The sequence below is a fragment of the Streptopelia decaocto genome, assembly GCF_964273445.1.
Source record: "Streptopelia decaocto genome assembly, chromosome: 1".
NCBI classification, from domain to species: domain Eukaryota; kingdom Metazoa; phylum Chordata; class Aves; order Columbiformes; family Columbidae; genus Streptopelia; species Streptopelia decaocto.
Window position 1 is genome coordinate 144,692,835 of NC_138663.1, and position 12,765 is coordinate 144,705,599.

The 12,765-nt window shown below is 43.7% G+C and overlaps 1 protein-coding gene across 1 annotated transcript; it reads left to right on the forward strand.

Moving 5' to 3' along the window:
• Nucleotides 1–536: 536 nt before the first annotated feature.
• NMS (neuromedin S) lies at nt 537–7,891 on the forward strand (the record flags this gene model as incomplete). Its single annotated transcript, XM_082043031.1, is given in 9 exon segments — nt 537–603; nt 764–819; nt 1,230–1,280; nt 2,354–2,413; nt 5,888–5,923; nt 6,363–6,404; nt 7,408–7,438; nt 7,743–7,807; nt 7,811–7,891. Coding segments are annotated over 9 exon segments (489 nt in total).
• Between the last annotated feature and the right edge of the window lie 4,874 nt (nt 7,892–12,765).

The window sequence follows — 12,765 nt, forward strand, 5'->3', positions numbered from 1 at the left end:
TGCCACGAGGAGAAATATTTTCCAAAGACTCAGTAAGTCCTACAACAAAACTGAATTTTCTGTTTAAAACGAAAATCCCAGCAGCTCCGTCCCTTCTTGCAAAGCCTCTTCTTTCCTTCTTCCTTCGCTCCTTCCTCTCCGTCACCTCTTCTGGAAAACCAGCTTTGATGGAGGTTCTCAAAGGACGGAGAGGACGAGGTGCCCAAAGCCCTCAGACACATGGTGTGAACTGTGGGGTTGTCACATGCAGGGACAGGAGTTGGTCTCGATGATCCTTGTGGGTCCCTTCCAACTCAGGACATTCTATGCAGGACCCCGGGAGCCTCCCGCGGGCTCTCCCGCCAGCCGGGGGTTCTCGGTCACGCCGGGCCGGGCCAGGTGGGGCGGCGGGGGGCGCCGTACCCGGCAGCGGGAGCGGCAGCGGGGCCGCCCCGGCGCCCATTGGCTCGGCAGCAGCGGCCCGGGCTCGGCGCGGCTCCATAAAGGCGGCTCCGGTCTGCTCGGCCGTCCGTCTGCCCGCTCGCCACCGCCCCGCCATGCCCCCGCCCGCCCTGCCTTGGCTGCTCGCCGCATGCTGCCTCTGCGCCCTCCCGCGGGGCTCAGGTACGTCCCGCCCCTGTGTGTGTGGTGCGGGGTGGGGGGGAACGGGAGACGAGCGAATCCCCCAAACTTTGCAAAGGGTCGTCTCCCTTCGAGGGGCGCCGTCGGGGCTGGGCTCCGCGGCAGCTCCGCACAGCCGTGTCCCCCCGCCTTGTCCCCGCAGGGTTCCCTCAGCCTTACTCGCGCTCCAGGGACGGCGTGGACCTGCCCAAAAGCCAGGTACGTCCGTTTTTGCCTTCGTCTGTCCATCTTTGCCTTCCCCGCCAGCCCGTCCGATGCGATGGAGGTGCTGGGGAGAGCCGGTCCAGCCCGGGCTGGCCGAGGGATTTGGGAAACGAGCCTCACCCGTGGCGGGCAATTGCGGTAGGAAATTGGCAACCGAGTGGAAATACGTCCTGAAATCCCTGGGGTGGGTGGTAAAGAGAGTAGGGAGGCTGAAGCCCTTTGCTACCCGGGGAGGTAGGTTGGACGGGTAGAGGCAGAAGTGTGGTGTGCAGCTGGATGCACAACAGGGTACCTGGGTCAGCAAAAGCCGGGCGGGCTAATAACCAGCCTGACTCCCTGAGCTAAAAGGCAGCTCTCAGGGTATGAAAGCCCCACTGTTAACGTCTAATCTTTACTTTTCAAAGCAACTGGCGCTGTGTTTCAGTCAGTGGATGGAACTATCTAATCAACCCCAGGTAAACTGACTTTGATAATCTGTTTGGTATGCCGGGGCTCTCTTTCAGACATACTAATTGCCCCATGTAACCCTCAGCATCAGTGGCTACAGGCGGCAGAGCCTCCCCCAGAGAGCCAACAGCTCTAGAGAGCAGAGCAAGTGTGCTGGTGTATGCGCTTTCCTCTTTGCAGAGGTAATTCAGACCTAGAGAAAGAAAAAAAATGTGCTTTTCTTCCCATCACAGTGGTAGTGAGCACTGAAGCAAGAAGCATAAGAGCTACAGGCAGGGTGCTGCCTGGTCCCCGCTCTGCAGTGGTGGGTGGATGGTGGTCAGAGGAGAGAGGAGTGAGAGGGAGGTTTCACAGCTCCTTTCTGCTGTTGCGTCTCTGTCCCAGGGCTTGCAAACACTTCAGACTACTGAGTAACTTTGGAAGAGCAGCCCCACCACATTTGATACTGAGCCCAGGTGTCATTTTCATTTTCAAAGGGGAGAGAAAAATCTTTGTAGGATCACCAATTATCTGGAAATTTTCAGCATTTTGTGCTGGTGTGGGCTTTTTTTTGTTTGTGGGTTTTTGTTTTGTTTGTGGTGTTCCCAGAGCTAGTTGTTCAGGTGCCTTACATTTTACTTCCCTTGGAGCTGTGGATGTTTCTTGTCTATGTGATTGCATGTCCTGTTGTAGGGAGTATGGGACAGTATATTTCAGCATATGGTTGAAGATTATAGTAGTGATGGACTGAAATGCTTATAGATGAAATTGAATGTAGATTTAAATATGCCCAAAACCCCAAACCTATTTGTAGAACACTTAGTACAGGAAAATGTATTTTAAATGTAAGCGGCTGCTTTAGGTCTCTTTAGAGCACAAGACTATATTGTAGTCATTAGTAGTACAGTGTGTATGCTGCTCATACAAAATCCTAGTTTTTCAACTCATAATAACTTCAGTAAGTCTTGCCTGGCTCTGAGTGGTTTTAGTGGAACCGTGTTCAATTTACCTTGTGCTCGGATCAAGATCAAGCTGTTCTCTGCCAAACCATGTATAACACATGGTCTCAGTAAATGTATTGAAGTATTGTTTGGTATTGCAGATCTCCAGCACTGTTTTGGATCTTTGTTATTCCATATTCAACAGCATGCGTACAAATGAGGTAAGGTGTAATTGCTTCTTTTACTTCAAAACATCCTCTCCCTCCTTAAACTTAAAAAAGCAGCCTCTCCAAAACCAACTTCTTGATACTTCTCTCCAAACAATAATGTATAATCCAATATCATCATGGTTTAGGAAATCTAAGAGAGTGCGTAAGATTTTTTTTCTTCTCCTTAGTAACTTGCATGTAATTCTTAACTCCATTAAATTATATATGAATTTGCTGTTTTTTACCAATTCAGAGCTCAAGAACCAAAACGTCCACTTACACCTGGGGTCAATGTTTTAACTTGACCCTCACTTTTGAATAAGGCATGGTTAAATATGCTAAAAATATATGCAACTTTGGATCAACAGCATACTTAATGCTAAACATGAAGGCATATTAGTTGATTTACTGGTTTTAATACTCTACTTGAGCTTGGGTTTTTGTTTTGTATTTCTCAGTCAGGTCCAAAAGATTAAGTAGATTAGAGCTCTTCCTCATTGGTGCAGTCATACTAGGACCTAGCTCAATGCCAGTTCTGACTTATATCACTTTTTTATTATCATCATTTTATTAAGAGCCTTTCCCATAAAACTCACTCAGCCTCTGGGTATGTTAAAAATGTGGAGGTTTTGAGTCCCCTGTTCTTTCAAATAATGAGTAGAGCCTTCAAGACAATAATAGAAAGCATTTTGACATGTATTTCAATATCTATTCTTGTTAGTGTCTTTAGCTTATTGTAATTCCAAGCATACTTTCCAATTCTACTTTCCAATAAAATTCTACAATACAGAAGATAATAGTATAAAAAAGTCTAGTATTTCAGTCTTAAATGTCTAATGAATGCTTTGAGTTCAGTATTGAGTCTTCTACTTCTGCAGCTTAGCTAATGAGGGGATATCCAGAATCATCAGGTAACTTTGAATGGAGCCCTATTCCTGGTTACTATTTTAGTTACTAACTTTCAAAAAAATTCACCCTCTCTTATGTGTCCTCGAGCTTGGGAGCTGGATCTCATACAGAATCCTTTCAAGAGATGTAACTAATAGACACATCTATAATATTTCTTGGTGTGTTCTCATTAAGTGGTAGATCAAATCTGAATGTGAGATACGGAAAAAAGAGCTATTCAAAAGGTACAGATTTTTACCCAGCTGGTCAAATCTCTTATAACATGAAGTTGTACATTCTCAACCCATGAGGAATCTTGAGAAGACACTACAAACACGAATTTTTATGTAGTGCACCTAATGAAACACTTACAAAATCATACTGATTTCAGCTGGACTTCAACTTGCTGCATGATCCCGTATTTGTGTGGATTCAAAAAAAATAATTCAGTCAGAGTTGTGGATTACATAGAGAAGGTAGATGGTGTTTCAAGAGGAGTGATGCCTCAGCACTATGAAAGGCAAAGTCAGTGGCAGTTGTAGCATTAATGTGATTTGAACTCCATCTGGGGAACACAAAATCTTTTGGGAGAGCTAACAGACTGTTTTGTTTCAATGTCTAATCTTTGGGTAAATCTGGCATATGGCACTTTCAAAGTTATCAAAAATAACTAAATATCTAAACCCAGCTACATTGCAATCACCTCCATGAGAGTTTGAAATTTCCACCCTAAAGCTGAGCCAACACACTGTTTAGAAGCTCAGTTTTTCACATAGTAAACTCTCATCTGCTATGAATTAGCTAGGATATTTGAAACTGCAGGCTAAGCCATGAGTCAGTCTGTCCATGATTGGTATGTAATAATCGTCTTGGAACAAAACTAGCATTCACAGTATCTTCTTCTTGCAGTCTCTTCCTTTGCATCCTTTAAAGCACCTTGACTGAGAGAGCACTTTTTTCTTCCATAGAATTTCAGAGCCCTGTAAATTGATGCCAGTTGCTCTATGAATCATTGCCTTGAGGCTTGAACCAAGAACAGTTTAACAAGAGGAAATCCTCATCCTGAATCCTGATTCCCTCCTTCTTGCTTGTGTATATATATATATATTTTTTTTTTTTTTTTTTAAATTCTTCCTCCCCAGTTTCCCATCCACATACTTTTCCTGTGTTCTTCTCCCCTGTCTTCACATCCTTGCTCATTATATGTGCTGGTTTTTCAAGCCCAGCCCAGGTAACTAAACCCTTTCACTGGTGTGACTGTGGGTGTCACAGCTGGGAACATGCAGCCGGGCAGCTGTGCCATAGGCAGGAGAGCTCCAAAATGAGATGTACCAGACTGCAGGTTCAGGGCTTTGAGTAGAAAAATGAGCAATTTCTCTGAAGATTAAAGGGTGCAGGGGAAGACTTAAAACCAGCGATCATGTCTGAGTGAAAACCAAGGGCAGTAGTCTGAAAGGTGGAGAGCAGCCACATTTTAACAAGGTAAGAGCTATCCATACAATTCAACAATTCTGCAGTTACAACTTCAAGAACACCAAGTGCTGGGTCCTGCACTTGGGTCACAACAACCCCAGGCAGTGCTACAGGCTCAGGGAAGAGTGGCTGGAAAGCTGCCTGGCAGATGGGGGGTGTTGATTGACAGCCGTCTGAACATGAGCCAGCAGTGTGCACAGGTGTCCAAGAAGGCCAGCAGCATCCTGGCTTGTATCAGGAGTAGTGTGGCCAGCAGGACTGGAGAGTGACTGTACTACTGTACTTGGCATTGGTGAGGCCGCACCTTGAATCCTGTGTTCAGTTTTGGGCCCCTCACTACAAGAAAGACACTGAGGTGCTGGAGCGAGTGCAGAGAAGGGCAACGAAGCTGGTCAGCGGTCTGGAGCACAAGTCTGATGAGGAGCAGCTGAGGGAACTGGGGCTGTTTAGCCTGGAGAAAAGGAGGCTGCACTGGCTAAACCAATTGCTCTCTGCAATTGCCTGAAAGGAGGTTGTAGCATGGAGGGTGTTGGTCTCTTCTGCCAAGTAGCAAGTGATAGTATGAGAAGAAATGGCCTCAAGTTGCACCAGGGGAGGTTTAGATTGGTTATTAGGAAAAATTTATTCCCAGAAAGGGTTGTCAGGCTTTGGAACAGGCTGCCCATGGAAGTGGTGGAGTCACCATCCCTGGAGGTGTTAAAGACATGAGGTTCTTAGGGACATGGTTTAGTGCCAGTGTTATGTTAATGGTTGGACTCGATAATCTTGAGGTTCTCTTCCAGCCAAAATGAACCTATGATTCTAATTCAAGCCTGCAGAATGGAGGTGCTACATTCAGTCCAGGTGGAGTTCTGTTTCACCTCCCAGAACACAGCTGTGATTCACTGTACAGTGAGGGACATGTGTTGAGTGCTGGTAATGAATGCGGCAACATTGGTTAAGGCAAGATTTAAAATCAATCTTTGTAAAGATCTGTTTGCTGCTGTTCTTGTGTCTGTCTGTGATATGTGTGATGTTCTCTCCCTTCCCACATGGAGTGGAACAACCTCATCAGTGACAGAGGGGTTACTGTAACAAACCAAAGAAATGACTGCATCTTGATTAACTTACACTGTCCACTTGCAGGAATCACAGATTGCTACTGCAAAGTTTACAAAGAAGGTATGTAAATGTGAAGTCAAACAAGCAGCAATGGACAGGGAAGTATCGCCCTCTCCCCGTTTCTTTTGCTGCTTTTTTAAAGTCACTGTGTTTTTCAATGGGTGTAACGAGAGCTGTGCTGACCCTGCTTCTGCAAAGCAATCCACCATGTGTAAAGCTTTCTTTCATACATTTTCTAAAGCCTTCTAATCTTTAATTATGGTAATTTAGTATATTTACACTAGACAGAATGGATAGTTCTTGACAATGCCCTTTGGGTATTAATTTTAATCAGCATTCCAGATGAATGGGCATTCGGGATTATCAACATCTCGTTCGCATGCTGCTGAAAGAGGCCTTGAATTATTGATATTCTGGTGGAATGACACTGAAACTTGTCAACAGATCTATGGAACTGAGTTTAAAGCATTTTGTTAAAGCTTTGTGTTTTATTTTACAGGATAGAAAAGGGACTCTGGGACGGCCTTTCTTCCTTTTCAGGGTATCTGAATCTCTTACTTTTTAAAGATTCTGAATCACAGACAATGTTATATATCTACAGGCAAGCAACTGTTTGCCTTTACAAATTCTTGCTGTACTTGTTTTGAGTAAAGGCCAAATACCTCTTGCTTGAAAGCTTAGGGAGCTATTTGCTTAAAAACTGTGGTTCAACTAAAAGACTACAAGATAATGAAATCTGGGGTAGTAATGTATTAAACATCTTTTATTTGAAGAGGTGACCCTGCAAATGTTTTATCTTGAGCCAGATTCTCTAAAGACCAAAGGAGCACGTGGCTTGGATCTTTGAGACTGCCAAGGTGCACCAATGCTAAATTCATCAGATAAAACATGTGCATGAGCTGAATGTCCACTTGGTCTGAAACGTCAGACCACTAAGGCATGGCACACTGCATATTGGGGTGAAAAGCCAAAGCAAAATGATGGACATCATCATTTCTTATGATTTTTTTTTTTTCACCTGCTGGCTTGCTGAGCTATGGTATGGTGTAACGTGGAATATGCTGGTTTAGACACACTACGATTAACACCAAACTAGTTTTTGGGAATATCTTCAACACATTAAAAAAAAAAAAAAAGTTTTAAAGTAGGTCATGGCAACTAACCAGAGTTCAAATTCAGCTGTCATTTACATTTTAGCTCACTTCAGGTGTGTCCAGCCAGGTACTTTTGGTGCTGGTATTTATCTGCTCTTTCTTAGGCATGTACTTAGTACCTCAATGAATTGGGACCAAAGCCCATAATGAGAATAATTAAAGCCAGACTGTTCAGCTGTTGGGACAGAGGCTGAGTGAACGTTTCTCAGATTCAAAGGCAAACCACACCTTCTATGGGTCCCCTGGTATTTGATATGTTTTCCCTTCAAAGGAAATCTTACTGCAGCCTTCTTATATACTCTGCCTGCAAGATGGGAGATGTATTTAGATGTGCTTATAAATTTGGCATCTAATACTTCTGTACAACCATATAATTATTATATTTTTCAGCCTCGAAATGGAAGAACTATTGAAAATGGTGGTAAGTAGGCATCCAAAAGTGGCAAGAATTTGTTCTGTTTTTTTCAATAACGATGATCCTCATAACAGAAGGAGTTACTGAGAAGTATTGCAAACGTAACACAAACCTAAATACCTACTTGGATGTTTCATGTGGTCATTGGGAGGTGTCTGGGCAGAAATGCTTTTCTTCAGTCTGAGAGACCTGCTTCGTACTTTTTTGATGAAAAGATTGTTTTCTTCCCTCTTTAAGGTTCAGTAAGGAGGAGCTTTCATCCTCTGCAAAATGATACAAATGGTACAGAAATGACAAAGTTTAAAAACAGAGGGTGTAAGTTGCACATGGAACACAAAAGCTAGCCTGCTTCTTCACATGAACTCCTCTCTCCTCTGAGAGACCTTCAGTCACCTAATGTCATGTAAAAGCCCACTAAAACAGATCTCTGCATGCAGGTGGGAGTCACTCTTACATTAGAACTAGGGACCTCACTTGGGGTAAGCATTAAACAGGAAGAGCAGGGGTGGGGATGTAAGGTCACAAGACAGTGAAATCTAATAACATCACCTAGCACTTACATATCCATCTTTGAAAGTGTCTATTAAAGATCTTAGTGAGCTTCAGTGGGAAATGGACAAGACAGTAAATGTACATGTGTGCCCTCCTTTTACCAGTCTTCTACCTCAAAATAAAAGATCACCATTTTGTGTTTGCGATGTAAGAATTATTCCCACCTGTTCTCTGGAAGGGTTGTGTTTTATTTGACTGATTTTGTTTTGGTTTGGAACAGGCCAGGAAGATAGGAAAGGAAAACTGCAAAGAAAACACACACAATACCTTTGTTGTACTTTGCTGTATATTTAGGATTAAACAATTTCAGGAAGAAAGGAACCAAAGACTTGGGAGAGTGTTGCAGGGCAGCGTCACTGCTCTGGGAATACATTGTTTGTCATGGATGAGAGGGAGATAAGGAACTAGATGGATCTTTGGTTTTAGCCAGTGCAGCTGTTCTTGTGTTGTTAGGTGCGCATGTGCGTGGGAGATGTTTTGCATGTAGGAACAGGTAGTGCTGCCCAGATTTGTTCAGAGTAACTGGAAGCATGAGCTGATAACCACTGAGGGTAGAGAGTCCCTATAGCTCTTGGGCAAAACAGTTTAAAACCAATTACAATAAACTTGCATCAAAGTACCCTATGCAGAGTACTCCAGTGTTAGCAGCATTGCTGTGCTATCAAACAGTACTCATGAAAGTGCTGGTGTAGAAGCCACTACTCTGTAATCATGCCCTGGCTTTACATACAGTAGTAAATTTTATCTCAAGCTCAGCCCCCTGAGCCAGCCTGGCTGGAAGATGCACTCCATGCCTCCATACCTCTAAAAGGAGGATGGTGGGGTTAGGACATGGTGGACAGAGGAGTACTGTGTGAAGGAGGATTTGTGTTTGAGTACAAATAACAGATCTGAGCCCTTATCCAAACTTTCAGACTTTAATTCATCTTAATCTTCTGGTGCTAGAATTTGAAGCTATTGCCTTCCTAACTTTTGAGAAGGACAAGACATATAGAACTGAATACTAAGTCATATTATTTCAACATTTCAACATAAAATATGACACTCTGTTAATTTGTTTCAGAACATCATGGAATTTGAAGTTCCTGGGTCGATTTACCAGCTTGATGACTTGGTTTACATATAGAAAAGAGACTCCCCATTGCACTGGCTGTCTATTATGTGACTCAGTTGTCTGGAATTTGCTGTTCCATGTAATAAATTTGCAATCATTAATTATTCTTGTTGTCCATTTTTTATTGGAATAGGTACTAGATTTCATTGGGTTGTAATGTAGCATTGCCTGGTTCCAACTGTATCCAAAAGAAATTGATCATCTGAATATTGACAATTTTCAAATCCAATAGTACATTTTATATTAATAACATCTTTAATATGGTCAGAGATTGTAAACTTGCCATTTTGACTAGAAAATATTTCACCAGCATTTCAGAACATGCATTCCAAACAGTATGGTAAGATATTAAAAACATCATGGACATGTTAACAATTTAATTCTTAGTTTGAATAATTAAGGTGTTGAGTGTGATACCTGATGACTCCAAAGCACTTTGAAAGAAGGGGAACAAGTACTGCTGTTACACACAGACACCGTTGCATCAGTTGTTTTTTTTTCAGCCTCACCTCACTGGGTATCATAAAGTACAAATGAGTCACTTATGAGAGAGATGTCCTGACCATCTGCCCTTTTTCACTGAAATAATGCATTTAAACCTGTAGTGCAGCCAATTGTGCTCACATTGCATGGAGTGGGGTGATGTGTTTCAGTAGGTGGAGACATTAATGGGAGGAGAAACAGCTGGGACAGCTGACCCCAACTGACCAAAGGGATATTCCACACCATAAGATGTCATACTCAGTATATATAGCTGAGGGAAGAAGGAGGAACAGGGGAACATTTGGAATGATGGTGTTTATCTTTCCAAGTAACTGTTATGCATGATGGAGCCCGGCTTTCCTAGAGATGGCTGAACACCTGCCTGCCCATGGGAATTGGTGAATGAATTCCCTGTTTTGCCTTGCATGAGTGGCTTTTGCTTTACCTGTTAAACTGTCTGTATCTTAAACTACAAGTTTTCTTACTTCTACCCTTTCAGCTCTCTTCCCCCATCCCATCAGGGGACAGTGAATGAGCGGCTGCGTGGGGCTGAGCTGCTGGCTGGAGTTAAACCACAGCAATACTGTACCATAGGCAACCCATGCTGTGCTCTCACCATCAGCAGTGTCTTCCTCCACCTCCAGCAGGTTTCAATGATAACATATACTTGGGCCTTAAAAATGGTTAAATAAAACTGATAAATAGGTGGTAATTTGCAGGTAAGGAACTAGCTTAGGCTCCTCAGCTGTACTTCTGTAGTGACAATGGCTCCTTTGTAGAGCACACAGGAGATCTCATGTTCACTGCTCAGTGGAAACCTTTGCTCCCTGGAGCAATACAAACATCAGAGTAATAATATTGAAATGTAAAGGTCATCACTGGCCTGAAACTATTTCTGAATATCCCACTGCAAAACCCATAGCAGAAACTGAGGACCACAAACACAGGTAAAAAAACCAATTAGAAGCACAGAAAAATTTCTGCAAGAAAATGAAGTAAAAGCTCAGTTCCCATTGTCAGCAAGAAAAGGGACAAATTGAGAGCAACATGAGAAGGTATACAAAGTAATGAGTGTGTTTAGGAGAGTAAATCTGACACTTATCTATCCTCTTGTAATAAAAAGGAGCAAAGAGGGAGACTCAATTACACTGAGAAGCAATACATTTAAGCCACAAAGGGGAATGCTTTTTCTAAGACTTAATAAACTCCAAAAAGTGGTTGCCATAGCTTAGATTGTGCAGTGAGAGACGGCTCTGCTGGTTCACAGAATCACAGAATGTTAGGGATTGGAAGGGACCTCAAAAGATCATCTAGTCCAATCCCCCTGCAAGAGCAGGAACACTTAGATGAGGTTACACAGGAAGGTGTCCAGGTGGGTTTTGAATGTCTCCAGAGAAGGAGACTTCACAACCTCCCTGGGCAGCCTGTTCCAGTGTTCTGTTACCCTCACTGAGAAGAAGTTTCTTCTCAAATTTAAGTGGAAACTCTTGTGTTCCAATTTGAACCCATTACCCCTTGTCCTACCATTGGTTGTCACCGAGAAGAGCCTGGTTCCATCCTTCTGACACTTACCCTTTGTATATCTGTAAACATTAATAAGGTCACCCCTCAGTCTCCTCTTCTCCAAGCTAAAGAGACCCAGCTCCCTCAGCCTTTCCTCATAAGGGAGATGCTCCACTCCCTTAATTATCTTTGTTGCCCTGCACTGGACTCTCTCCAGCAGTTCCCTGTCCTTGAACTGAGGGGCCCAGAACTGGACACAATATTCCAGATGTGGTCTCATCAGGGCAGAGTAGAGGGGAAGGAGAACCTCTCTCGACCTACTAACCACCCCTCTTCTAATACACCCCAGGATGCCATTGGCCTTCCTGGCCACAAGGGCACAGTGCTGGCTCATGGTCATCCTGCTGTCCACCAGGACCCCCAGGTCCCTTTCCCCTACACTGCTCTCTAACAGGTCATTCCCCAACTTATACTGGAACCTGGGGTTGTTCCTGCCCAGATGCAATACCCTACACTTTCCCTTGTTATATTTCATTCTTGGGAATGCATGCACAGTCAGGAGCACACACCTCCATGACGCCTAACTTGCTTCAAAAATCACTTCAGGCTGGCCTAGAACCTCCTGTGTTAAAAGCTTGTCTTGCTCAAGCTGGACTCAACAAGGCATTGCTCAGCAGAGCGCACAGTGAGGGACCTGGAAATGTGTTCACCGGTGGGGGAGCGAGTGCTGCCTGGTCTCACGACCTGCTGCTCAACCACGAGGCTGGAGAGGAAAGTTCTCTTGATGATTTACTTCTTGGGCAGCCTCGCTCTATTCTTGGCTCTTACAGGGAAGAGCACACTTACTAAATCTCCAGGCGGCGGCAAGCTGTGAGAGACAACAAGTACTGAAGGACAGACTCAGCGTTCAGAGTGGTCTTGGCAAAGATGCATCTGGAAAAAAATACTTATGGCTCACTGCGGATGAAAGGAAGGTATTATACACACTGAAGAATAATCAGCTGCAGCTTTGGAGCAAAGGGGATGGGTAACTGTAGACAGTCAAGTATCACGGTGTTGGGGAGAACACAGAAATACGATGTGGAATGAATAAGAAGCTGTAAAGACTCTGACATGGAAGGTGTAGCACTGCTGATTGTCGGGACTTCATGTACAAAGTAGCACTGGAGAAGGAAGAGAGGGACCAAAAGGAGAGAGCCCAGCAGAGAGTAAAGGCAGAGGCTAAGGAAAGTCAGTACCCTGAATGAAGCAGGGCTGGTTTGCAAGAGGGAAAGATCAAATGCTTCATTTTAAGCTTACCACTCCTGGCAGCATCCACCATGCCCATGGATGGATACAGCTGGGAGAGGTAAGCTTAAAATGAAGAAAGATTCACATTAAATCTGACAATCAGGAGAATGAACACTGATCGATAGGCAGAGTTACTGCCTATATTCTCCAGGGGAAGTGACACCTCACTCGGGCTCCAAGTTACAAAAGTTCCAGCTTTGAAAAAACTGCAGCAGCATTTTCTCTCTTCAGTGTTACATCATGGTCCAACGTTTATTCCTATCTATGTTTCATTTAATAGAAGATAAGGACAATTGTTTTGTAGAATATTTACCATAATTCAGATAGAAGTTGCTCTGGCTGCTTCTGGAGAAGTGGAAGATTCAGTCTTAGAGATTCCAGCACTTTACAT